The sequence below is a fragment of the Palaemon carinicauda genome, chromosome 4 (genome assembly GCF_036898095.1).
Source record: "Palaemon carinicauda isolate YSFRI2023 chromosome 4, ASM3689809v2, whole genome shotgun sequence".
NCBI classification, from domain to species: Eukaryota; Metazoa; Arthropoda; class Malacostraca; order Decapoda; family Palaemonidae; genus Palaemon; species Palaemon carinicauda.
Window position 1 is genome coordinate 148,701,732 of NC_090728.1, and position 27,498 is coordinate 148,729,229.

General features: G+C 41.8%; 1 protein-coding gene across 1 annotated transcript in view; it reads left to right on the top strand.

Annotated features, from left to right (window-relative positions):
* Strump (WASH complex subunit strump) overlaps positions 1-27,498 on the top strand; it is a 191,819-nt gene that overhangs the window by 80,905 nt on the left and 83,416 nt on the right. Inside the window, exon 9 of the mRNA XM_068372566.1 lies at positions 4,297-4,407. Within this exon, the coding sequence (XP_068228667.1) occupies positions 4,297-4,407 (111 nt within the window). The remainder of the gene's footprint in view (positions 1-4,296; positions 4,408-27,498) is intronic.

Consider the following 27,498-nt stretch of genomic DNA (forward strand, 5'->3'; position numbering starts at 1 on the left):
GAACCGCTCCAATCAGCCTCTTTTAAGGACCTCACATTAAAAACTCTTTTCCTCTTGTGCTTAGCAACAGCTAAAAGAGTAAGTGAGATCCACGCCTTCAGCAGGAACATAGGTTTCACATCTGAAACGGCTACATGTTCCTTGCAGCTCGGTTTTTTGGCTAAAAACGAGCTTCCTTCCCGTCCTTGGCCTAAGTCGTTCGAGATCCCAAGCCTGTCCAACTTGGTGGGGAACGAACTAGAGAGAGTACTTTGCCCAGTTAGAGCTCTAAGGTACTATTTAAGAAGGTCAAAGCCATTACGAGGACAATCAGAAGCTTTATGGTGTGCTATCAAGAAGCCTTCTCTACCGATGTCTAGGAACGCAGTTTCTTACTACATCAGGCTTCTGATTAGAGAAGCACATTCTCATCTGAAGGAAGAAGACCTTGCTTTGCTGAAGGTAAGGACACATGAAGTGAGAGCTGTGGCTACTTCAGTGGCCTTCAAACAGAACCGTTCTCTGCAGAGTGTTATGGATGCAACCTACTGGGGGAGCAAGTCAGTGTTCGCATCATTCTATCTCAAAGATGTCCAGTCTCTTTACGAGAACTGCTACACCCTGGGACCATTCGTAGCAGCGAGTGCAGTAGTAGGTGAGGGCTCAGCCACTACATTCCCATAATCCCATAACCTTTTTAACCTTTCTCTTGAATACTTTTTATTGTTGTTCTTTGGGTTGTACGGTCGGCTAAGAAGCCTTCCGCATCCTGGTTGATTTGGCGGGTGGTCAAATTCTTTCTTGAGAAGCGCCTAGGTTAGAGGTTGTGATGAGGTCCTTTAGTATGGGTTGCAGCCCTTTATACTTCAGCACCTAGGAGTCGTTCAGCATCCTAAGAGGACCGCTAGGCTCAGTAAGGAAGACGTACTTAAAAAAAGGCAGAGTAATGGTTCAAGTCGACTTCCTTACCAGGTACTTATTTATTTTATGTTATTTTGAATAACTGATAAAATGAAATACGGGATACTTAGCTTCTTTGTTAACATGTATGCTGGTCTCCACCCACCACCCTGGGTGTGAATCAGCTACATGATCATCGGGTAAGATTAATATTGAAAAATGTTATTTTCATTAGTAAAATAAATTTTTGAATATACTTACCCGATGATCATGAATTAAAGAACCCGCCCTTCCTCCCCATAGAGAACCAGTGGACCGAGGAGAAAATTGAGTTCTTGTTGACAAGAAGTACTTGAGTACCTACTCACAGATGGCGCTGTTGTGTACACCCCCACCTGGATAGCGATCGCTGGCGTATCCCGACCGTAGATTTCTGTCGGGCAACGGAGTTGACAGCTACATGATCATCGGGTAAGTATATTCAAAAATTTATTTTACTAATGAAAATAACATTTTTACAATGCAAAGTAAGATGTCTTTTTGATGAACAATAACAGTCACAACTCTACAAAGAACGATTCCAAAGAGCTCTCACGAGATGATGCTTCTATGAGTGCTGTTTGGAGAGTGGAAGAGCTAAGCTCTAAGCAAGGTTGGGTGCGATCTAATGTGAAACAGAATGGGGTAAGAATACTGTTAACACTACATGGGTGGCATATAGGCACTATTTGACTGATTTCTGCACATCTCATGCTAGTCTCGTTAGTACTTGTCCAATAAAAATGCCCATACAGTGCAAAATTTTTCCTTGCAGGCCAATGCAATACCCTAAAACCATTTCAAATTTGGATGCTCGTGTTCAAAGTTACTCATAACATGAGATTTTACTGTTTTTTTGAAATACTGGTAATTTGATTTTATGACTAAGGGTATATGTCAAAGTTTTTTAAAATCATATGGCAGAATAGGTTGAGTTGGTAGTACAAGAGTTGGGGGTTGAAGCTACAATAAAGTAGCTGGTTAGTGAAATGTAAAAAGGGGAAGCCCTGCTCATTTGACTGTCACAGATTGCATAGTCATTATAGTATTTAGGCAGTTTAGTATTATAGTTTGAGAGTAGACTGAGGGGATTAAAGCATTGTTCCCAATTTTATGAATCTAATGTTTAGGGAGAGTACGTTCTAATAAGATCTAGTTTTTCTGTACTAAATGATGAACCTTCATATGCAGTGACACTGGGGTTGACTATCCTGCCAGACATAAATCTATGTTTTGAAAGTTTTTTGTTAAACTAATGCTTGCAAAGGCTACCAAGTGCTAAAGGTTGTAGCAAATTCCTCCTACAATAAGATTTAATGTAAAAATAGGCTCTAGTATGCTATCATAAGAACCAAAGTTAAGCATTGCCAAAAACCTCTTTCACAAAGAATAATGAGGTGATTATATGCACTAATGACTTCTAGGTTAAAGAGTTTAGCACAAATTTCTATTGAGAAAAGAAAGAGGGCATATTTGATAATCAAATTAACTTGAATGATTGGGATGATTACCAAAGCTGTAATACATTTCACATTTAATTTTTATCTATAGTCTAATTTAAAAACGTTTGAAAGTAGGCCTTGACCTGTGTACTTGCTTAGTCATGATACTAGAGGTTTTAGTTGTGGTTACATATTAAGATAGATTTAGTTTCTCTTATCTTACTGGTTATTTCAGGTTACTTGACTAATGTATGTTATATATAATGTAAGCTGACTTATGATAATAGGTGTTTAGCATGCTTTAAGAAGTGTTTCTATCCATCAGCCCTTCATACAATATTTACATATTAGTAATATTCTTAACAACTAGTAGAGAATGTAATTTTTTTTGGGCTGAATGGGGCTATTGTGTGTTAAATTTAGCTGCTTGGAGAATGATAATGTCTGTTATTTTCAGAAACAATGGCAGCTCATTGTTGTTCCATGTGCATAAGTTTTCATGAGAAGTTCCCTTGATTTAGGTAGCAAACAATATCTAGACAGATAGGGAGTTAATTTTACAGTTTCATTTAATAGGTAGATCAGATTATCAAGATATGTCTTCTTTGATTTTAAAATAATTTTATGTTCTAAATGTTCATGGAATGGGCTGATAATTTGATGAGATCTTCATTCACTTTGTGTCGTATGCAAAGGCCAACAATGTCATTTGAAGCTTAAATCTTTGGAATGTATAGATTATCAAATGTAACTTTTGATGGAATATATCAAGTCAGTTTCAACTGGGGTTTGTGATAGTTATTAAAGTCTGAACAGTCATGTATTGTTTGATCCCATGATAATTCCTGAAAAGTGGGACAACTTGACCCAAAGGCTGACTTGACTCGAGGGACGATGTCATGTCTACAAAGGCTAGAGAATTGGTTTATTTCTAATAAAAGCGTGCCTTTTATAGATGCTCGATAGGTGCCACTCTGACCTCAATAATAGGTCTGATCGACATCATAAATTAGAAGTGAGAAAAAAAAATGATAGACTTGAATCAAAGTTACCCATTTGGTTTTAAGAAACATTTCTTCAGGCTCAAAACCAGCTGTTCCTCTTTCTTAAAATAATGTATCTCAGACATTACCACACTAACATATGCTCCAGTAGACCCTAGGATAACATATTCAAATAAAGGGTCTGTTAGTGATGATTTAACAATGATTGATCTTATTGGTGATACTTCTCAACTCATTAGAGAATCAAATTTGTATCATCCTTTTTTTATCTCTTAATTTGCCTTGCTTAATTATATTATTAATACTACAGCTTACCAGAACCCTGAATGTCAAACACCATTGGAGACTTAGAACTTATGTCACATATGCAATTCTTGCATCTCCTGAGCCAAGCACACATGATAACCTTCATTCACAATAATCAATATTGTTGCTTAGCCTATTAGCCTACTGTATACCTTTATTGCCACACACAGGAAAGTTCCGTTCCAAACTCATTTTCTGAATTGGCAAGCAAAAGGCTTTTTACAATGCACTTGGATTGGGTCATGCTACTGCTAATGCAGTCTTTAATGCTAGGAATATTAGAATTATTAATAAAGGCTCAAATTATGGGAACATCCTTAGATAGAAATAAGGTTTTGAAAGAATTTTAGCTTGTGTGAATGCTTAATGGAGAAGATTTTCATTTACTTTCATATCTACATTTTATCTTGGAAGTCTTCAAAGAGTGTAAATTACAGGTATTGATTATTTATTTTTTATAGCATAGAAGCCAACTTTAGAAAGTGTTTGCAGTTTTGGAAAATATTACTTACTCTTTTTACAAAAATTTTCCAACTCTTTCTAAAATATTGAATGTTCAATATATATGAAATACATTGCCTAATTTTTGTTATACAGTATGTCTTTAATTGTGTTTTTACTTTTAGGCTGTAAATGATATGCAGTATTCTTCGATGTCTGTGTTCCACCTTCTATTGAATACTGCCATTTTGGAAAATGATCTTAACAAGATCTACAAGACCCTTGTTGAAGAAAAGGTAATAATTATGTCTACAGTTGTATGTTGCATTCAAGGGTTTGAACATTTAGAAATGTTCATGCAGTGTTAATGTTCAGTCATGGAATTAAAGATTTTTTGTTTAAGATAGCATTCTTGAGTGCCTTTTACAATGTCATTTAAAAGAAATGAAAACACAATTTTAAATATTAAACTTAGCCGGTGAATATATAATAGCTGACGTCTCCGACGGCTCGACAGATTCCAAAAACTCGCGAGCGATCGCCATGAAGGTTGCGGGTGTGCCCACCAGCGCCGACTATCGGCCAGATACCGCATATACATGTAAACAGCCTCAGTTCTTCTCTGTTGGTTTCATCGACAAGTCGATTCCACTCGCTATTATGACCTCGAGTTTTCTACCGAATTGGTGAAGTACTTGGTTTTGGTTTTATTGCTTTCGCCGTGTTGGATTATTCAATACTATCCTCAAAAGAAATGCTTTTGAAAGGAGAGTAAAAGTGTTTTGCCCTTGCTTTTTTATCTCTGGTTTTTTCCATAGAGTAAAGATGGCCGACCCTTCCCTTAGTGTACGGAAGTGTGTTTTAGGCTTTTAGCAATTATTTTATCACGTTATAAATTATTGTTGATAATTATAGATTTTCCTCTATATATTTTATATCTCACCCGCCTTTATTAGGCCTCTTCGATTAGCTTTCCATTTATACTGAACATCAAGATAAATTTTATGTTTTGTTTATATGCGGCCTTTACCTCCGAGATGTAGGCGGTCCTAACTTGGAAACCGAAGTTAAACAACGTTGAGCCCATTCAACTTTTATTTTCGTTAAGTTTAAATCATTTGCTCTGTAAGAGTTATGAAATGAATATTTTTTAGAAAATATTTTATGAAAGATTTTCTTTGAATATTCTTCGTGCTGTTTTTTTCAAAGATGAACTAACGTTTGGTTTATTTATGCTACGCAGTTTGCGCTCTATCGTTACGATAGAGAAAGAGAGAATCACGGTTTCACTTTGCAGAAAGAGTAAATCGATTTTGACGTTTTGTTCATTCCTCTTTCAAACTGAAGTGTTTTAAATACTAATTTAAAGGAACTTGTTAATTTTCAATTTCTTAGTCCTTTCAGTTTTTTCCTTTGGTCAAATAACCTGTTTATTGACGAAGGGTGAGTGGGCAATTCTCTTCTGTGTGACAAGAGAGAGAGAGAGAGAGACGGAGAGAGAGAGAGGAAGAGAGAACGATCCGATCTTTATTCTCGTCCCAAGTAAGGAGTTTGGGAGCGAGTAACGTTGTTCTCGATTCAGTTTTTTACTCTCGTCCCAAGTCTCTGTACGGGGAGAAAGGATAAAACGTTTTTAGTTTTTATTCTCGTCCCAAGGCACTGTACGGTGAGAGATTGAAAACGTAGTCTTTAATGAACTAGTGTTTAGTCTCCTCCCCAGTCACTGATCCTTTTTAACTTTATATATTTCCGTTTTATTCGATATATATGTTTACTGATTTTTGCATGTACTAATGTGCTTACATTATACGACTCATTTCGCAATTACAGTACTGTATAACCTTTTGATGTAAGGGAGAATTGCGTGCTTCAGGTAGAAATCAGTTTTATTCATGCCTAATGTGAAATTATTGAAAAATACGATATCAGTGAAGTAAGTGCAAAAAACAGAAAATCGTAGTGATAAAGTGATAAGTGCGCAAAGTGTTTTTAGTGTTGCGACCGAGGGTTCGTCTGTTCGTGCTTGTCGTTCACCTAGTCCGAGACCTCTTTCAGGCTCCCCTGCACCAGGGAGAAGTAATGTCGTAGGACTTAAGGGGACGAGAGGCTTTAACCAACGAACAGACGTTCCCTCTGTGGTATCGGGTGTGTCTCGTCAAGATCGCCCCTACCATAAGACGAGCGAGGCTTTTTTTCTCCTCGTCATCCGAAGGCTTCTCGCAAAAGAAACCTTGGAGCAAAGTTTCTAGACCCTTAAAGCGGAAGTCAGTCCCTTCAGGACAGGTCCAGCGTCCTGGCTGTAGCCATGGGGACAGCTCTGACCCTTTGCAGTCGTCGTAAGACGGTTCGCCTATTAAATGCAAGCGTAACACGGGGTCCGAGGGTCGCGGTAAAGGCAATGTTTTGCCAACACAGACGTTTCCGTCGTCTCGGCCCGTTCCGACTCCCGTTGATCCTAAATGGGTTGTCCTGCAGGACATGCAGACTAAGCTTGCCTCCCTTATGGAGAAGTATGACGTTGAGCAGGTTCACGATGAACCTTCGCTTTCGAGTCGCCGTTACGCTAAACGAGACTCTGGCCGTCAGCCGCCCAAACGAGCATTTACTCGTCCTTTTGACGTTATGAAACGTGATGTCGGTAGTTTGTCACGTCAGTCACGTGACTTGGATCCTCACTCGCTGCAGTCCCGTGTTGACTTTCAGCCGCTGCCGCAGCCTCGTGTTGACGTTCAGCCGCTGCCGCAGTCTCGTGTTGACGTTCAGGACGTTCGCCAACCAGCTCAGTTGCCTTGTTTTGACGTTGAGCGTCAAGCACCGCAGTCAAGGGTTGTTTTGACTGCTCAGTCTAGGCAGTCAAGGCAGTCTCGACGTGACGTCGAGCGTCCATCAACTCCTGTTGTTGTTGCTGGTCAGTCCTTTCAGCAGCGACATGACGTCGCTTCCTTGACTGCTACTGCTGCTCCTTTGCGTGTGGACTTTGCTTGTCAAGCATTGCCACCGCGGCAGGTCTCTCCTTTTCATGAGACTCGGCAATTGTCGGACGAGGTTCCTTCAGATGAGGAAGTTGCTGATCCCCCTCCTACTGATATTCCTTTGGGGACTTTGTCAGACGGAGAGGAGCCTAAAGCGGCTCAGCCCTCTATGGACTTTAAAAAAATCATGCTGATTTTTAAGGATCTTTGTCCAGACCATTTTGTAACTGCTGCTCCTCGTTCGCCTTCGTCAGAGTTACACTAGGCCTAGCTACTTCGAAGCCGTTGTTTTCTAAGCTAGTGCTCTCTCGCTCTTCTAAGAGAGCTTTACGTTTGCTAGGCGACTGGTTGATCACCAGGAGGAGTTTGGGGGAGACAGCCTTTGCTTTCCCTCCTTTTAAACTGGCTTATAGAGCGAGCGTCTGGTATGACACGGGAGAAGTTCTCGGCTTGGGAGTTCCTGCCTCTGCCCAGGGAGACTTCTCAAGCCTCATAGACTCTCCCCGTCGCCTGGCCATGAGACGCTCCAAGATTTTATGGTCGGCTTCAGAGCTAGACCATCTCCTGTTAGGAGTTTTTCGAGCGTTTGAAGTTTTGCTGTACAATTATGTCATGCATGAACAAGGCTATCAGGGATGGCTCCAATGATCTGACAGCCACGTTCTCTGCAGGAACAAGGCTATCAGGGATGGCTCCAATGATCTGGCAGCCACGTTCACTGTAGGAGTACTTAAGATGTAAGTGCGCTCAATGTGTTCATTGTCAAGACAAACTTCACGATGAAGACTACCAAATCTGTCTTGGCAGCATTAAGGGAAGGCGACTGGATGGTCTCTCTCGACCTTCAGGATGCATACTTCCACATCCCGATTCATCCAAACTTTCAACTACATCTGAGGTATGTGGACGGGAAAGTAATGTACCAATGTCAAGCACTGTACTCCGACCTCATTCCTGCTCCTCTTGTTTTTACAAGGCCATTGCAAAAGGTAGCAAGCTTTCTACATTTTTTGAGGATTCAGAGCCTCCCTTTATTTTGACGACTGGCTAATCAGGGCGTCGTCATTATATCGCTGTCTGGAGAGCCTCTAATGGACATTAGACCTAACCAAGGAGCTAGGTCTCATAGTGAACGTAGAGAAGTCGTAACTTACAGTACCCCATCCCAGACTATTCTTTATTTGGGAATGGAGATACAGTGTCTGATTTTTCGGGCCTTTTCGTCTCCCGCAAGAATGGAACAAGCTCTGTTAAAAGTCCTTCACTTGCAAGAGAAAAACAGTTGCTCTGTAAGAGTTTGAACTAGCCTCGTGGGAACTCTTTCATCGCTGAAGTAGTTTATCTCTCTGGGGAGACTCAACCTATGCCCTTTCCAATTTCACCTAAACCATTGGAACAAGGAGAAGGGCTTAGTGAGTATCTCTTTCCCAATCTCCAACTCAGTCTAGACATGTCTGACTTGGTGGGACAGCAACATCAGACTTCGAGAAGGTCTTTCTCTTGCGATCAAGAACCCAAACCATGTGTTGTTTTCAGATGCATCGGATTTGGGTTAGGGAGCTCCACTGGACAGTCTGGAAGGCATGTAACATCTCTCCTTTGGCGAGATTTGTGCAAGGAAAATGAATGTCTTGGCGGACGGCCTCAGCAGAAGAGGACAAGTCATCTCCATGGAGTGGACGTTGCATAAGACTGTGTGCGAGAAGCTATGGATGACATGGGGTCAACCCACCATAGATCTTTTTGCGACTCTCTCTGACAAAGAGGCTCTCGACTTACTGCTTTCCAGTTCCAGATCCAGAGGCAGCCCACATAGACGCTTTCCTGCTGGACTGGTCTCACCTGGACGTTTATGCCTTTCCACCTTTCAAGATCCTAGACAAGGTGCTGCAGAAGTTCACCTCTCACGAAGGGACCAGGTTGACATTGGTTGCTCCACTCTGGCCCGCGAGAGAGTGGTTCACAGAGGTACTTCAATGGCTGGTAGACGTTCCAAGGAGTCTACCTTTAAGGATGGATCTCTTACGGCAGCCCCACGTAAGGAGTCTTCATCAAAGCCTCCCCGCGCTTCGTCTGACTGCCTTCAGACTATCGAAAGACTCTCAAGAGCTCGAGGATTTTCGAAGGAGGCAGCCAGAGCGATTGCGAGAGCTAGGAGAGCATCTACCATCAAGGTCTACCAGTCGAAGTGGGAAGTCTTTAGAGACTGGTGCAAGTCATCATCCATTTCCTCTTCCAGTACCTCTGTAGCCCAAATTGCAGACTTTCTCCTACATCTGAGAAATGTTCGCTCCCTCTCAGCGCCCACTATTAAGGGCTACAGGAGCATGTTGGCGTCTGTGTTCAGACATAGAGGCTTAGATCTGTCCAATAATAAAGATCTCCAAGATCTCCTTAAGTCCTTCGAGACCTCTAAGGAGCCTTGTATGGCAACTCCTGGATGGAACTTAGACGTGGTCCTAAGGTTCCTAATGTCCGACAGGTTTGAGCCATTACATTCAGCCTCCCTGAAGGATCTCACCCTCAAGACGCTTTTCTTAGTGTGCTTGGCTTCGGCTAAAAGGGTCAGTGAGATCCATGCCTTCAGTAGGAACATCGGCTTTTCTACAGATAAAGCCACATGTTCACTTCAGTTTGGTTTCTTGGCCAAAAATGAACTGCCTTCTCGTCCTTGGCCTAAGTCGTTTGATATACCTTGCCTGTCAGAGATCGAAGGCAACGAGCTTGAAAGAGCACTGTGTCCAGTCAGAGCTCTTAAGTTTTATTTAGCTCGTACAAAATCCTTACGAGGTGGATCTGAGGCCTTGTGGTGCTCAGTTAAGAAGCCATCATTGCCTATGTCTAAAAATGCTTTATCGTATTTTATTAGATTTTTAATCCGAGAGGCTCATTCTCATTTGAGTGAAAAAGATCGTTGCTTGCTTAAGGTCAAGACGCACGAAGTAAGAGCTATAGCAACTTCCGTGGCCTTTAAGCAAAACAGATCTCTACGAAGTATTATGGACACGACCTTTTGGAGGAGCAAGTCGGTGTTCGCTTCATTTTACTTAAAAGACGTCCAGACTCTTTATGAGGACTGCTACACACTGGGTCCATTCGTTGCAGCGAGTGCAGTAGTGGGTGAGGGTTCTACCACTACATTCCCTTAATTCCAATATCCTTTTAATCTTCTCTTGAAATGTTTTTAATTGGGTTGTACGGAATGCTAAGAAGCCTTTCGCATCCTTTTTGATTTGGCGGGTGGTCAAATGTCATTTCTTGAGAGCGCCCAGATTAAGGGTTTTGATGAGGTCCTGTTGTATGGGTTGTCGCCCTGGATACTTCAGCTCCTGGGAGTCTTTCAGCATCCTAAGAGGATGGCTGGGCTTCGTGAGGAAAGCGGACTAACAAGGCAGAGTAATCGTCAGAGTCAGCTTCCTTACCAGGTACCTATATTTATTTGGGTTTTGTTATGATATAACTGTCAAAAACTCTAAGCATATACGCCTATATTGTATTAATACTGGTCTCTACCCACCACCATGGGTGTGAATCAGCTATTATATATTCATTGGCTAAGTTTAATATTTAAAAATGATATTTTGATTATAAAATAAATTTTTGAATATACTTACCCAGTGAATATATAAATTATAGGCCCTCCCTTCCTCCCCGATAGAGACCCAGCGGAATGAGAAGAACTGAGGCTGTTTACATGTATATGCGGTATCTGGCCGATAGTCGGCGCTGGTGGGCACACCCGCAACCTTCATGGCGATCGCTCGCGAGTTTTTGGAATCTGTCGAGCCGTCGGAGACGTCAGCTATTATATATTCACCGGGTAAGTATATTCAAAAATTTATTTTATAATCAAAATATCATTTTCAGCATGATACGTTTTGGAAAGTAAGCACTCTGGTATTATTCATTTGCATTTTTTTGTTTTTAATGAAAAGTCAGTGGGAGATACACAAAAGCATTGAAGTGTATTGATGCAAGAGTACTGTATACAATACTGATTTATAGGTGTCTTTTTTTTTTTGCAAATGTCGGGAAGTCTACTTTCTGGTTTGAAGGGGTGAATGGCATCTCTATGTAATCTTCTTCAGATAGTATCTGTTGGAACATGAAGATCTAGTTCCCTTTAGATCAATTTTGTGTTAGGTAATGGATGACTACGAGCAAAATCGACAATTAATTCGTCTTCTCCCTGGGTAGTGAGTGTCGGTCTATCTTGCCCCTGCATTTGGTTCACAGTTCTCAATTCAGCTTCCCTATTCATCCATTGATATACAGTACTGTTTTTTGTGTGTGTTTAATAGTCATGCTATATTTGTTTTTGTTACAATCAAACCTCTAGCTACAAAAGAATCGGCTTACGAAATTTTCACTTCACGAAAAGAGATGCGAAGAACTTTATAACTCGGATCACGAAAAATGTTTCGGACAACGAAAGGCAGTACGGAGCCGTAGCCAGACCGTATCCGAGACGGATTTTAAAATTTGCACGCCGTCAGCCCGTAAACTCGCTACCATCCTCCTGTGTTCCCATTGGTTATCTCCCCACTCGGATGCTAGTTACCACCATGAGATCCTGCTCTCCTATTGGTCGTCATCTACTGTACTGTATCCCATCGTGCATCTACGCATCAGCGTTCCTATTTCTTCTCGTTCCAGCAACGGTATCGTACGCATTGACTTAGTGTTTGTGATTTTGCTTTTGTAACAATTTTACAATACGTACTGTTATCGTGTGTGATACTTACGATACATCATTAGCCATGGGTCCCAAGAAAGTCGCTGATGTCAAGGGAAAGAAGAGGATGATGTTTTCCATGGAGTTGAAGATGGAAATAATCAAGAAATACGAGGCTGGCATGTGGTTAAGTGTGCTTAGGAAAATTTTAAGAAGCAGGCAGAAACAAGCTTTTTTGGACGAATATTTTAGTAAGAGGCCTTTGGTAGAAGCAGACCAAGCGCCAGCTAAGAAACAAAAGTGGCAGTGATGAAGAAAATACGTAGTGTAATTAAACTTAGAAAATAGAAAATGTAAAGTAAAAAAAAATAGAAAAAGGAAAATAAAAAGAAATTTTATTTCAAGTTTATCGTAAAGTTAAGTGTTAATATTTCCTGCCATTTGTAGATGTTTCCTAAAATTAATTGTTGATGTTTTCTGTCATTTGTAAAGTTAAGTATTTACGTTTTCTGTCACTTGTACGTAAACGTTTTCCGCCGTTTTCATCCTCCTCTACCGCCCCCCACTTCGTCCTCGGACATCACCTCGCTCCAAGGGTATGGTTCCACATTTTTGTTACAGTACTTTATTTTTACTGTTTGCTCTAATTAAACACTTCTTTTTCAATATTAAACTTACCCGATGATCATATAGCTGTCAGCTCTGCTGCCCGACAGAAAAACCTACGGGCGGAATACGCCAGCGATCGCTATACAGGTGGGGGTGTACATCAACAGCGCCATCTGTCAAGTAGGTACTCAAGTACTCGATGTCAACAAAGAACCAATTTTCTCTCTGTCGTGCCACTGGCAAGACCTACTAAATACGCCGTTACTAAATGGATTTGTTTTCACAACGATTTGGTGAAGTACACTATTCCAGTTTTGAGCTTTCGCTATGCAGGGGTTTTATCTTCATTTCAAAACTTGAACTCGTTTTGGATAGATTTAATTATGGTGACGAAGAGAGTATGGACTCTCTTTCACTTTTAAATGGCCGACGGAAGTGTGTTTAGGTTTTTGGTAATTTTGCTTAACACGTTATAGATCTATTTATTTTATATCTCTCCGCCTTTATAGGCCTCTTCGATTAACTTTCCATTTATTATAAACATATAAAAAATAAATTTTTATGTTTGTTTATATGCGACCTTTCCTGATAGTAGGCGGTCCTAACTTGGAACCGAAGTTAATTAACATTGAGCCCGTTATATCGTATTTAACCTTTAAAGAATTTAATACTTTTTAAATTTTAATGTTTTATGAAAGAATTTCTTTGATAGTCTCGTATTGTTTTCAAAGATGAACTAACGTTTAGTTTTTTAGTCTACGCAGTTGTTGACGTTCAGAACGTTCAACATGCGCTCTATCGTTACGATAGAGAGAGAGTGTATCACGGTTTCACTTTGCAGTAAGAGTAAACCGATTCTGGCGTTTCGTTCATTCTTTCTTAGCTTAAATGGTTTAAATTCTAAATTAAAGGAACTTTTATTTGGAAAACCTTTCAGTTTTTTTCCTTTAGCTAATAACATGTTTTAACGATATATAATTGGGCTCTTCTCTCAGGTGCGAAATCAAGAGAGAAAGAGAGAGAGAGATAGAGACGGAGGGAGAGAGAGGAGAATAAACGTTTCGTTCAAGCGGGTAACGTTGTTCTCGTTTTTACTCTCCTCCCTAGTCGCTGTAGGGGAAGAAGGTAAAACGTTTCTAGGGTTTTATTCTTGTTCCCAGGCTATGTGCGGTGAGAGATTGTAAACATAGTTTATTTGATCTAGTGTTTAGTCTCTTTCCCAGCCACTGAATTCTTTATCTTTATATATGTTTTCTGTTGCATTATACGACTGTTTTCGCAATTACTACCTTTTAATGAAGGATAGGATTGCGTGTTTCAGGTAGAAATCAGTAAAAGTTTCGATTTCAGTGAAATAAGTGCAAAACAGAAAATCAAAGTGATAAAGTGATATGCGCAAAGTGTTACAGTGTTGCGTCCGAGGGTTCGTCTGTTCGTGCCAGTCGTTCACCTAGTCCGGGACCTCTTACAAGCTCCCAAGCCCAGGGGAGAAGTAATGTCGAACGACTTATGGGTTCCTCAGGCCTTGATCAACGAACAGACGTTTTCCCTCCGTGGTTTCGGGCGTATCTACCCAAGATCGCCCCACCCACACAAAGACGAGAGAGCCCATTTATTCCTCGTCTGCGGAAGAGGTTTCTCGTAAGAAACCATGGACCACATCTCGCAGCTTTTTAAGTGCAAGTCGGTCCCTTCCGCGCAAGTCCAACGGCCCAGGTGTAGCCACTGGGTCAGTTCGGACTCGCTGCAGTCATCCGACGACTGCACACCTCCCAAGAGAGGCAAGGTGGTACCGCAACAGGCAGTAACTCCGTCTGTTGCCGCACCCGCTGTTTTAGACCCTCAGTCACAACGGACAGTAGCTCCGTCTGTTGCCGCTTTTGTAGACCCTAAGTGGTCTTTACTGCAGTCTATGCAGACTCAGTTAGCTGCGGTTATGCAGGAGTTTCGTGCGGAGAAGGTTGACACTGCTCCCGTTAGCCTACATCCTGCCACGGTTGTGCGCCCAGCTCACGCTGAGGCTGCCTGCTCCCACACTCCGGCTGCGGAGAGCTCCACCACCGATGCGCAGTCGACCCTGCCAGACGCATGTTGACGTTAGCCGACGTGCGGCACCCTCCGTTGACATGCGTGAGCTACCGCATCAGCAGTGGGAAGGTGGAGTCAAGCTGCCGTGTTTTGACGCGATGCGTCAGTCTCCGCAACCCACGGCAGTCCCCACCATGCACCACCACTCCGCTTTGGTTGTTGCCAGCTCTCAGACTGTCAAGCAGTTACATGACGTTGCCTTCTGGTCTGCTACTAATGCACCAGTGCTGTATGTCCTCACCTGTTGTGGTTGACAGTTCAGTTTTTTGACAGTTCACAGACTGTCAGGCAGTTACATAACGTTGCCTTCTGGTCTGCTGCTAATGCACCAGTGCTGTATGTCCTCACGCACCTGTTGTGGTTGACAGTTCAGTTTTTGACAGTTCACAGACTGTCAAGCAGTTACATAACGTTGCCTTCTGGTCTGCTGCTTATGCACCAGTGAGACCCTCACTGAGATAACCTAGCTTTTCTCGGACAAGGTTCCTGTAGATGAGAAAGTGCTGTTCTCCCTCCTACTGATATTCCTTTGAGGACTCTGTCATTTGGAGAGGAGCCTTAAGCTGCTTAGCCTCCTATGGACTTTAATTAAAGCATAACAAGGCTTCCAGGGATGGTAAATGGTTCCGCTTCAGTCGCTAACCCCGTCTGTTGCCACACCTGCTCCCGTAGACCCTAATGGGCTTTGCTGCAAGACATGCAGTCCAAGCTTGTGTCCTTGATAGAGGACTTTTTACGGAGAAGAACCTTCTGGCCAACAACCTTCCTACCGGTTGGTTGTGCGCCCTGTTGACACTGAGGTATCCTTCTCGCGTCCGCCAGTTGAGGTGGTTCCTCCACCGATGTGACCCAGTGTGGGTTGCCAGTCGCACTTTGACGTTAAGCGACGCTCGGAGGTGGTTGTTGAGGTGTGTCACTAGGAAGACGTTCAACAACCAGCAGAGGTGACTTGTTGTGACGCAGTGTGTCAACCTCAGCAACCCGGTAGGGTGTTGACTGCACAACCCAGACAGTCTAGACAGTTTCGGGTTGACGCTGTACTTCCTCGCGTTCCCATGGTTGACAGTTCACAGACTGTGCAGCAGTACCATGATATTGCGTCCGGCTCCGTCACACATCCACCAGTGCGACCGGATTCAGCGAGTCAGACGTTGCCCACTCCGTTGCCGTTTCCTCATCAGTTTCGGATAAGGAACCCTCTGATGAGGACGTTGCTGAACTAGACGATCAACCCCCAGCCCTGCTATCCATCCAGAAGATGCTGAAGAAGGAACGCTGCCCTGTCAGGCTGTGGATGAGTCTGGTAAGGACACTGTCATCCGTGGTTCTTTTGTGTCACTTGGAAGACTACACCTCCGTCCTTTTCTGTATCATCTAGCTTTTCACTGGAAAAAGGACAAGACGCTAGAAGCGGTCTCGATCCCGGTTTCCGGAAAGTTAAAGTCTGGTCTGACTTGGTAAAAGGACTTTATCAACCTTAGAAAGGGTCTTCCCCTGTCTGTTCAGACTCCCAACCACGTTCTCTTCTCGGACGCATCGGACGTAGGCTGGGGTGCGACATTAGGCGGTAGGGAATGCTCGGGATTTGGAACTCGAGTCAAAGGACAATGCATTTCAACTGCAAGAAGCTACTGGCAGTACGTCTGACCTGGAAAGCTTCAGGTCTCTCCTTCAAGGCAAAGTGGTGGAGGTGAACTCGGACAACACCCGGCTTTGACGTACATCTCCAAGCAAGGAGGGACCTACTCTCTGACATGGTACGAGATCGCAAGGAACCTCCTCACCTGGTCAACAGGTCTAGACTTTTCACTAGTAACGAGGTTCATCCAAGGCAACTTGAATGTCATAGCAGATTGTCTCAGTAGGAAGGGACAAATAATTCCAACAGATTGGACCCTCCACAAGGATGTATGCAAGAGACTTTGGGCCACCTGGGGCCAGCCAACCATAGATCTCTTCGCAACCTCGATGACCAAGAGGCTCCCAATAGTTTGCTCACCTATCCCGGACCCAGCAGTAGTTCATCTAGATGCCTTTCTACTAGATTGGTCACATCTAGATCTATATGCATTCCCTCCGTTCAAGATTGTCAACAAGGTACTGCAGAAGTTCGCCTCTCACGAAGGGACAAGGTTGACGCTAGTTGCTTCCCTCTGGCCCGCGAGAGAATAACTCACCGAGGTACTTCGATGGCTAGTAGACGTTCCCAGAACACTTCCCCTAAGGGTGGACCTTCTACGTCAGCCACGCGTAAAGAAGGTACACCAAGGCCTCCACGCTCTTCGTCTGACTGCCCTCAGATTATCGAAAGACTCTCGAGAGCTAGAGGCTTTTCGAAGGAGGCAACCAGAGCGTTTGCTAGAGCAAGGAGAACATCCACCCTTAGAATCTACCAATCGAAGTGGGAAATCTTCCGAAACTGGTGCAAGTCAGTATCCGTATCCTCGACCAGTACCTCTGTAACTCAAATAGCTGACTTTCTCTTATATCTGAGGAAAGAACGATCTCTTTCAGCTCCCACTATCAAGGGTTACAGAAGCATGTTGGCATCAGTCTTCCGTCACAGAGGCTTAGATCTTTCCAACAATAAAGATCTACAAGACCTCCTTAAGTCTTTTGAGACCACGAAGGAGCGTCGTTTGGTTACACCTGGTTGGAATTTAGACGTGGTACTAAGATTCCTTATGTCAGACAGGTTCGAACCGCTTCAATCAGCCTCCCTGAAAGATCTCACCTTTAAGACTCCTATCCTGATATGCTTAACCACAGCTAAAAGAGTCAGTGAGATTCATGCCTTCAGCAAGAACATCGGATTCTCATCCGAAACGGCTACATGTTCTACAACTTGGTTTTCTAGCCAAACACGAGCTGCCTTCTCGGCCTTGACCAATATCGTTCGATATTCCAAACTTATCGCATGGTTTGAAATGAACTAGAAAGAGTATTATGTCCTGTAAGAGCTCTTAAGTTCTATTTAAAAACCTTTACGAGGCCCGTCTGAAGCTTTATGGTGTTCAGTTAAGAATCCATCTTTGCCTTTGTCAGAGAATTCTTTATCCTATTTTATCAGACTGTTAATACGAGAAGCTCATTCCCATCTGAATGAGGAAGACCAAGCTTGGCTGAAGGTAAGGACACACGAAGTTAGAGCTGTCGCAACTTCCGTGGCCTTTAAACAAAATAGATCTCTGCAAAGTATATTCGACGCAACCTATTGGAAAAGCAAATCAGTGTTCGCGTCTTTTATCTTAAGAATGTCCAGTCTCTTTACGAGAACTGCTACACTCTGGGACCATTCGTAGCAACGAGTGCAGTAGTGGTGAGGGCTCCACCACTACAATTCCCTAATTCCATAACCTTTTTAATCTGTCTCTTGAAATGTTATTATTGTTTTGGGTTGTCCGGAAGGCTAAGAAGCCTTTCGCATCCTACTTGATTTGGCGGGTGGTCAAAGTCATTTCTTGAGAAGCGCCTAGATTAGAGGTTTTGATGAGGACCTTTAGTATGGGTTGCAACCCTTCATACTTCAGCTCCTAGGAGTCGCTCAGCATCCTATGAGGATCGCGAGGCTCAGTAAGGAAGACGTACTTAAAAAGGCAGAGTAATTGTTCAAGTCGACTTCCTTACCAGGTACTTATTTATTTTATGTTTGTTATTTTGAATAACTGCTAAAATGAAATACGGAATACTTAGCTCATATAATGTCAACATGTAATGCTGGTCTCTACCCACCCCCCTGGGTGTGAATCAGCTATATGATCATCGGGTAAGTTTAATATTGAAAATTGTTATTTTCCTTAGTAAAATAAATTTTTGAATATACTTACCCGATGATCATAAATTAAAGGACCCACCCATCCTCCCCAATAGAGACACAGTGGACAGAGGAGAAAATTGGCTCTTTGTTGACATCGAGTACTTGAGTACCTACTTGACAGATGGCGCTGTTGATGTACACCCCCACCTGTATAGCGATCGCTGGCGTATTCCGCCCGTAGGTTTTTCTGTCGGGCAGCAGAGCTGACAGCTATATGATCATCGGGTAAGTATATTCAAATATTTATTTTACTAAGGAAAATAACATTTTGCAGAATATTATTATTGATTTATTATTAAATGATCAAAATACAGTACTTTTCATATATTTAGTACTGTTTAGTGGCGAATATCCTTTTTATAATCATTTAATGTGGTGTTTTTCTAGGGTCTGGAACAAATTTGGCTACAGTATTTACATGTAAAAGGAAACTCGCTACACGAAAAAATCACTTCACGAAAGCCTTTACGGAACCAATTAATTTCGTGTTGCGAGGCATCATTGTATGTTGGTCTTGTGCATATTTATGATGGAACTGCGCAATACTAGAGAATTGTGCTCTTTTCTATTATGATCTATAATAATGTATAAAAACTTAACTTTGTTTCACTTAATCAGCTGACTGGGTTATTAGTTATCACCTTTTTTACATCAATCCGGTGACATAATAGTTACAGAATCGTTCAAAGTAAAAACTATAATGATGATGGATATTTTGATGTAAAAAAGGTACTGTAGACTTTTAACTAAATTATATGAAAAAACTGTATCAAATTAATTAAAGATAATGATAATAAATATAAGTGAACATATAAGAATTAAATGAAAAATAATTTCATGTCTTACAATTTACTATAGACTCTAATTTGTTCACGTCCCTAAATGTACAAAAAGTTTTATAATGTTTCATGTTGTTTCTTGTTTTTCTTGAATTATGTAAATATGACTATGATTTTTATTGTGAAAAGAAATTAAATCATTGTATATATCATTTTAGAAATATTCCCAAGAGGAAAAGTAAAATGTGTACGATATAATAAAGAAAATAGCTGATAACCGTTTGAGCAAAACATTTCGAACAAGGTAGTGATCTCTTTGCAGGCAAGTGTACAGAAGCATATCAAGGAGATAGTAATTACTTTGTGTAGACTATGATTTAGTCATACTCTCAGAAAATGGGTTTTGATAACTAGTTTACTACTATTTCATGAAATTTTTTAGTTCCCCTTGATCATATGGTATTTGAAGAGTTAATATGCTTTCTCTCTAAGATCCAAGAAAATTAATATTTTTCCTAATACAGAATAGTACTAAAAAAAATTATAAGTTTTTAAGTATAATTGAATTTATAGAAGCTTTTCTTGATAAAATGAAATTATTTTTTTAATACAGTAGTTGTAGTAATTCAGTGTTAATACAAATCGGTTCCTTTGCGTATACATACCATTTGTCCATGAAAATATGGATATATCTTCAGTGGTACTGAAATGGCCATTGAATCAGTAACAAGATAATTGGTTAGTGACAGGCGGTGCAAGGGAGAAGGTCCACCCACCTGCCTATCACTGAATAGCCACTTTTACATTTGGCCATAACAGTTACAATTGTACCATGCTCCTCTCACAGCTGTTGGATCTTCTTTTACATTCATTTGTGATAAGTGTTTGCTTTTTTATTTTTGTGAGAACTTTCAGTTTTAAGCTGAAGCACACTGAAAAGTAAGCATGTGGTGATATGAATTTTGATCTTATGAGGATATAAACCTTTACAACCCCAATGTGTTGTACAGTATACCTTTGTGAAGGGGTGATTGTAAGTAGTCCTTCTCCCTTTAGGGTATTGTCCTCACTCTTCCTTCCAGGAAGATGATGAACTCAGAGTGTAGCTCATCTCATTTCATGGTTATTTTTTCTCTGCCTTTCCAAATTTGGACTACGTGACCCCCTGACCCACATGACATCAGGGCTGTGGAGTCAGAGTCAGAGTCAGGGTCGGAGTCGAGGAGTCAAAGCAATTTTGAGTCAGAGGAGTCGGAGTCGTTAAAATTGTCCTGACTCCGACTCACACTCCGACCGGATCAGAATTGCTTTATAACACAAATACTGTATATACTTGCGTAACATACAAAGTTTTAAAGACTAATTTTGAAGCTAAATTTAATAGGATCGCATCATACACGAGATATAATATTAGCATATGCACTCTTGGACTAGGGTACGTCGTTGTTCAAACTGTATATCCATTTACTCTGGTAAAAACATAGAGCTATATTTTGAATAAACCAGATTTTGATCAAACTAATGTTTTACTTAACTGTATTCAATAATAATGTATGTAATATCCACATTTTAGTATCGTATTTTCAAATAAAATCATAGCGAATTATAATCCTCCCCATTGTTTATGGTTACATAATCTTTTCCACTGTTTATTTTTCCAAATCAGCTGATTAAGGTAATCTACCAAAGGATATTTCATATTTCTTTAAAGTAACAATTATTACTTGATCTATCATCTTCCAATTAGCAAACTAATATCAATAGTTTTATTTAAAGTACTTCTCCCATATTTTGTTTACTTTTGAATTGAATTGCACATAGAAGTTAACCGGAGTTTCATTCAAGTTGCCGATGCATAATAATTTATATTAATATATGTTTTTTAGCTCTGTGGTGCTTGATTTTAGAGCTTACGGAATTATTAACTATATCGAGTTATACCAAATATATATTCTCTGTTTTTAGACACTAACTTTATCTTCAAAATCTGACTTTTACATTTATGCAATTTGCAAATTCATAGGTTCCCACTAAATTTAACTTTGTTTCCTTTAGTTTCCTACACATTTTTCCCCGATTCCAAACAGAATAGTGGCTATGAATATTGTTAGTTTTCTCGCCTTCGTTTACAAATGTTAGTTTATATTTGGCAGTATATTTTCTTTATCTTTTCTCCATAGTGAACAAGAGTATGCATGTCAAAATGTCAGTCTTATGCTACTTTGTTTACTGTTGTACGGTGATCGATATGCAAGCAAAACAACTGCTATTTGATTCAAATATTCATAACAAAACAACTTTTTTTTTTCTGTTTGGTGAGTTATTGTGGGTGTATGAGTTTACGCAATGATTATAACATTACTTCCGATACTTTTATCCTATCGCTTAATTTTCTAACCCATTGAAGTGGGAGATGTGATAAAGAAATGAAGTATAAAAATTAGTCTGTTGTAATTTTGTTTCTCAAATGATTGTATCAATCCCTGGAATGGGAAGTAAAGAATAGATTGTGTACAGTAACAAAATGTAATCGAGCGCATTCATGTTAGCAAAAACGTGTCTTTCCATCAGAAGGGATTTTATCATTTCAGTCAAAATAGTTCATTACATTCTAACACTCATGCATCTAATGGTAATTATGTCTTAGATTATGTTCGATATGATGAACTTATAAAGATGGACCGAGGGGAGCACCGTACTATCGAAAGAAGAGAATCAGCTGACTTGAACTTGCGAGTTGCTCATTTATCGTATATTTTCAAGATTTATATGGCAAATTATATAGTATGTTATCATAAGTTGATGGTCCATGTGTAAAATTTTAAATTTTGTGAATATGGTGGAATATAAGAATGCGTGTGTGATACATGAAATGGCATGTAAGAAACTACATTCTTAAGGAAAAGAGGCACTCTATGAACTAGCAACACTCATGTCAAAGCTGCCAGCTTTGTTATGAAATTAACGAACCAGAGGCGCCTCAATTGCCAGCCAAAGAAATTAAAGCACTGATGGTGCAAAAGTGGACTTTGATTCCTATTGTGAGCCAATAGAACAAACACATGTGTCGTCGAAGTGAAGAAGTAACAGACACCAAGATAATGAAATTAAAACAAGATTTCCCTGATGCTTTGAATGAAATAGAAAAGTTTGATCGATCTACGAAAGTGACAGTAGAAGAAGCCATCCAAGCTTATCCAAAGATCATCCGTGATCTAGCTAGACCTCTAACAGCAATGCCATCCACCCAAGTCAGTGTTAAAAGACTTTTCTGCACTGAAAATTATCAGATCAGATCTAAAGGCTTCAATAAAGGAAGACCTGACTCAGGCAATTTTGTTCCAAAGAACAAATGTTTAAATCTTCCATAGGAGTTCATTAATATTTTCATTTTCATTCTTTCATGTGTGATTTTATTTATTTAATTATCTAGTGACTTCATACCATTATAAAAGATTAATTTGAAGTTTCAGTTTTCATTTAATATTGAATATTGAAAATGTTTACCAAGGTGGAGCTGGCTTTCTTAATAATACGTTTGTTTGATAAGAGTACGGGTTTATTTTTCCTAAATCTGTGTTGTTATCAGTTTCATTTTACTAGGACTGTACAAAGGACAATAATTGAAAAAAGGCAGTTACTTAACCACAGACATGTCGATAGTATACTAACATCTAGTAAAAAAAAATTTCTAGCAATTAATAGGGTATAATTGATTTTGGAGTAAATATTGTATAAAGGAGTCGGAGTCGTAGGTACAAAAAAGAGAGGAGTTGCAGTCGGAATCGAAAGGTTTTGGTACCGACTCCACAGCCCTGTGTCCTATAGTGAAAATTGTTTGGCTGGCAAACTCACCTGATGTAGATAGTGTTCAACAGATGGTAGTCACCCATATTGTAGTGTCAGTAAGTGATCCATGTGGTCCCCTTGGGACAAAACCCCCGGTGTTTATAAATGTAGTTTATGTTACAGTGTAGAAATATTGTGTAGCTTTTTCTCAGAGGGACTGCAGTCATTATTGGTCACCCAGATTTGACTCCTCTGTAACAGCAAGGAAGAGTGGTTGGCAAGGGGAAGTAAAGTCTATCCTCTCTCTTCCTTCCTTACTTAACTCTTCTACCTCCTTCATTCCTTAGTCGCACATTTCTTCCTTGAGGAGATGACAACAAAGAAGTTAATCTCCTGGGAGGGCCTTTTGCTAAAAATTGCTTGGGACTTATAGTGATTGCTCTCCTCTTTCTTGAGGGAGTAACAGTACACCCATTAACTAGTGTTTCGGAATCAGTCAAGCGTGTCTTTACTTGTTTTAAAATTATCACTGTTGCACCGGAAACAGGTGAACCGTTCAACTCAGACCAAATATCAATACTGTAGGCCAGTGGAAGGTGAGAACTTATGTGCCCAGTTATATCATTCCTATCCTGATATGGAGAATTGTTGCTTACCCTGTTATATGCCCTATGTTGTAAGGAACTCACACACCGACCAGTAATTTAGAGGTGGGTGAGCGATTGTGAGCCTGGTGTTACAGCCACCACAATTTCATCAGTTGAAGGTGAACGGTTCTACTGTGACTGATCTCCAGGATTGTACAGTATGCTGATAGGGATATCATTCAATCTAATACCGAATGCCAGTACGTAGCTCATTCATTGACTAGTAACTTTTGGGTCAGTTAGCAAGTGTGAGCGTGGTGTTACAGCCACCGCTGTTTTATCTGTTGTGGGTCAATGGTCCTAACCAGACTGATCCCCAGCACCGTAGGATAGGCCGATATGAGTATAGTTCACACTACTCGTGCCAACGTGGATCTCGCGCATTAATTCGGACATTCAGGGTCAGTTAGCAGTAGTGAGACTAATGTATTGTGAAAGTAGTGCTGTCTCATTATTTATAGGTTTAAGGTTCTATTTTGGACCGATCTCCAGCACTACGGTTGGTAGATCGATATGAGTACATTGTTTACGCTACTTCTCAAGCCATCACAGCATAGACAACTGAGCTAACACGTCAACCAGTACTTGTGCGGTCGGTTAGCGATTGTGACCTTGAGGTAACAGCTACTGTTGTTCCCTTCTATCCATGACAGAAATTTCTCACTGAATGGTACCTTCAGGATTGCTTAGCAAGGGGACACCGGTACAAGTGTGACAACTGCTTACAGCAATATCAGATGAGTAGTTTTCTGACAATTGAGGGTAAGGATAAGCTGTTGTGTGAAGCTATCTTTCTCTTCCTCTTCTCCTGATTGTAAGGATTTTTTCTCAGAAGAAGAAAAATTGAAGTCCAAGAAGGATGATTACAAGAAGTCCTTTGTGACTTTTAAGTGCTCTCTTTTATCTTTTTTGAGAGAAGAAAGGGGTCCCAGCCAGTACCCAATCTTGTATAGATTAGCACAACACTGGGCCATTGTTTCTGTGCAGTTGTACTGATCCCAGAGGCCATGATCGATCACCTAGAGCCAGCGGCCTGTTGGGCCATGACTAATCACACAGTGCTGATGCTCGTAGAGCTATGGCCAATCACCCATGGCTGCAGCCAATCACTTACGGCTCTGGATGATTATGCGTGTCTGACAGCCAATCAGGCAGGGCTAATGTCCCGTGGGGCTGTTGTTGGATGGTCCTTTATGAGACTGATCACAGCATAGGCTAAGTGATCAATGAGTCTGAGCACCTATCTTCACCATTTACCTGGGCAATGGAATACTGCTATATTCCCTTATCTTTCACTTAGTACTTCAGTACGTTTGAAAGAGGAGATTCCACCGCTCTATACCGGTCCTGTGCATTATCACGTTGTGGGCTGTGCTGAGTTGGTTAGTGACTGGTCCCTACTCTGAACTTCTGATCACTTATCCGAGCTGACACGTGGCCACACTTGTTCACCATAGGGGGATACGCTATACAGTACTGTACTGCTCTTTCTCTTTGGCACCAGGGATTGTCTCCCAGACATGGGCCAAGACTGTTCACAGACCAATTCATAATCTACTCCCCAGTTATATGTTCCGGGATCCCTTTGAATTTGAACTTTTCAATATTAATCTTACCCGATAATCATGTAGCTGTCAACTCCGTTGCCCGACAGAATTCTACGGACGGGATACGCCAGCGATCGCTATACAAGAGGGGGGTGTACTCACCAGCGCCACCTGTGGCCAGGTACTGCAGTACTTCTTGTTGACACCACCTCAATTTTTCCTCTGTCGTGCTTCCGGCAAGACCTACATGGATACGTTTATAATTTTGGAGTCTTTGTTCACGGTTTTGGTGAAGTATTGCTCTGAGATTTCAGCTTTCGCTATACAGGAAGCTTTTCCCTTAGCTTAGATAGCTTTTGGATTAATTTTGATTTATGGTTTAACGATCTTTAGCTTTAATTTGGAATCCCCCTTGACTGTTCTCTGATTCAAGATGTCCGACCATTCTCAAGCTCCTCCCCAAAGACGATGTAGGACTTGTATTAGGCGGCTTCCGAAGGCCTCGGTTGATCCTCACACCGTTTGTTCCGACTGTAGGGGAAAATCCTGTCAGTTGGAAGATCGATGTGAGGAATGTGCCGGACTTTCGGAACTTGATTTTATTCGATTCCTCAAATATACCACTAAGTTAGAGAGAGAGAGAGTTAGGAGGAGTTCGGCTCGCTCTTTACTTTATTCCTCCCCCCATGATCCTCAACCTTTTCCTCCCCCTGTAGTGGCTACCCCCGAACCTACTATTAGTGCTCAGCCTGATATGTCAGATGTTTTACGTGCCATTCAGGCTTTAGGTGATAAAGTGGAGTCGGTAGTGAGTGACCACAAGTTCCTTTTGGCAGACGTCAAGGAACTTAAAGTGAAAAGTGCAGTGGGAAGTGGTAGGGCCAGTGCTGTGCCTAGTGCTAGTGTCAGTGTCAGTGTTGCGCGTGAGGATACTTCTGTGCGTGCCAGTCGTCCTCCCAGTCCGGGACCTCTTGCAAGCTCCCAAGCCCAGGGGAGAAGCAATGTCGAAGGGCAAAAGGGTTCGGCAGGCCTTGATCGGCGCACAGTAGTATCCTCAGTGGTTGCGGGCGTATCTTATAGAGATCGTCACTTCCACTCTCAGACGATTGAGCCCTTTAAATCCTCGTCTGCAGAAGATTTTTCGGGGAGAAAACGCTGGACTCAGGCCTCAAGACCTCTTAAGCGTAAAGTCCAGACCGCGCGAGTCCAACAGCCAGGGTGTAGCCATTGGGCTAGCTCGGACTCGCCGCAGTCATCAGGTGACTGCACGCCTCCTAAGAGAGGTAAGGCGCTGCCTCAACAGACCTCAACTTCTGTTAAAGCTATGCCTCAACAGACCTCAACTTCTGTTGATCCTAAGATGGCTATGCTGCAGACTATGCAGTCGCAGCTTGCGGTTTTGATGCGGGAGTTTCAGGCAGAGAAGGTTAATACACCTCCTCCTGCGAACGCTCCTCCTCCTCTGCGCAGTACAATCTGCCAGACGTATGAGGTTGAGGTTCCGCAAGCTACCTCCATGCGTGAGCTGCCGCGTTGGGAGTTGCCAGATACCAGCGCTGTGCAGCAACCTCCACTTTCCTTGAGGCAGGAGCCTCTTACCACGCAGCAACCTCCTCAACAATGGGGGCAGGAGCCTTATGCCTTACAACCTCCTCTACCCTTGAGGCAGGAGTATCTTGCATTACAACCACCCTCGAGGCAGCAACCTCTTGAGGTACGACAACCTCTACCATCCTTGAGGCAGCCACCTCAACTCTCGCAGCAACCACCTCCACTTTCCTCGAGGCGAGAACCTCAACTCTCGAGGCAAGCACCTCAAGAACCTCAACTCGTGAGTCAAGAGCCTCTCTCTGCGCAGCCACCTCAACCCTTGAGGCAAGCGCAACTCTTGAGGCAGGAACCTTATGCTATGAGTCAGCCACCTCAACGCATGCATCTGCCACTTTCTCCTCAGCTTGAGCCTCTTCCCATTCAACTTGAACCGCAGTCTATGCAGCATGAGCCTCATGCTTTACTACAGTCGCCTCTCACCACGCTTGCTCCTCAGACCTCCGCAGAACCTCCTTCATCCCAGCCTCAGGACTTTGTCATTACCAGCCCTCATCCTCTTCAACAGAGACTTGAGGATGAATCCGCAAGTGCGCATGCACCCGCTCTTCAGGATTCAGCCATTCAGCAGACCGCTTTAACTTTACCTCTCGCTTCTCAACCCTCAGGTGATGAGGTTTCTGAGGATGAAGCTGCTCACCTGGATGATCCTTCATCTGACGTGGAGGAACCCAAGTCATTGCCACCCTCCATCGACTTTCGCAAGGTTCTGGCTCTGTTCAGAGAACTTTACCCGGATCACTTTGTTTCTGCTACCCCTCGCTCTCCTCCATCCGAGTTCTCTCTAGGCATGCAACCTGTTAAGTCTGCCTACACTAAGCTCGTCTTCGCTAGATCTTCTAAGAGAGCTTTGAGA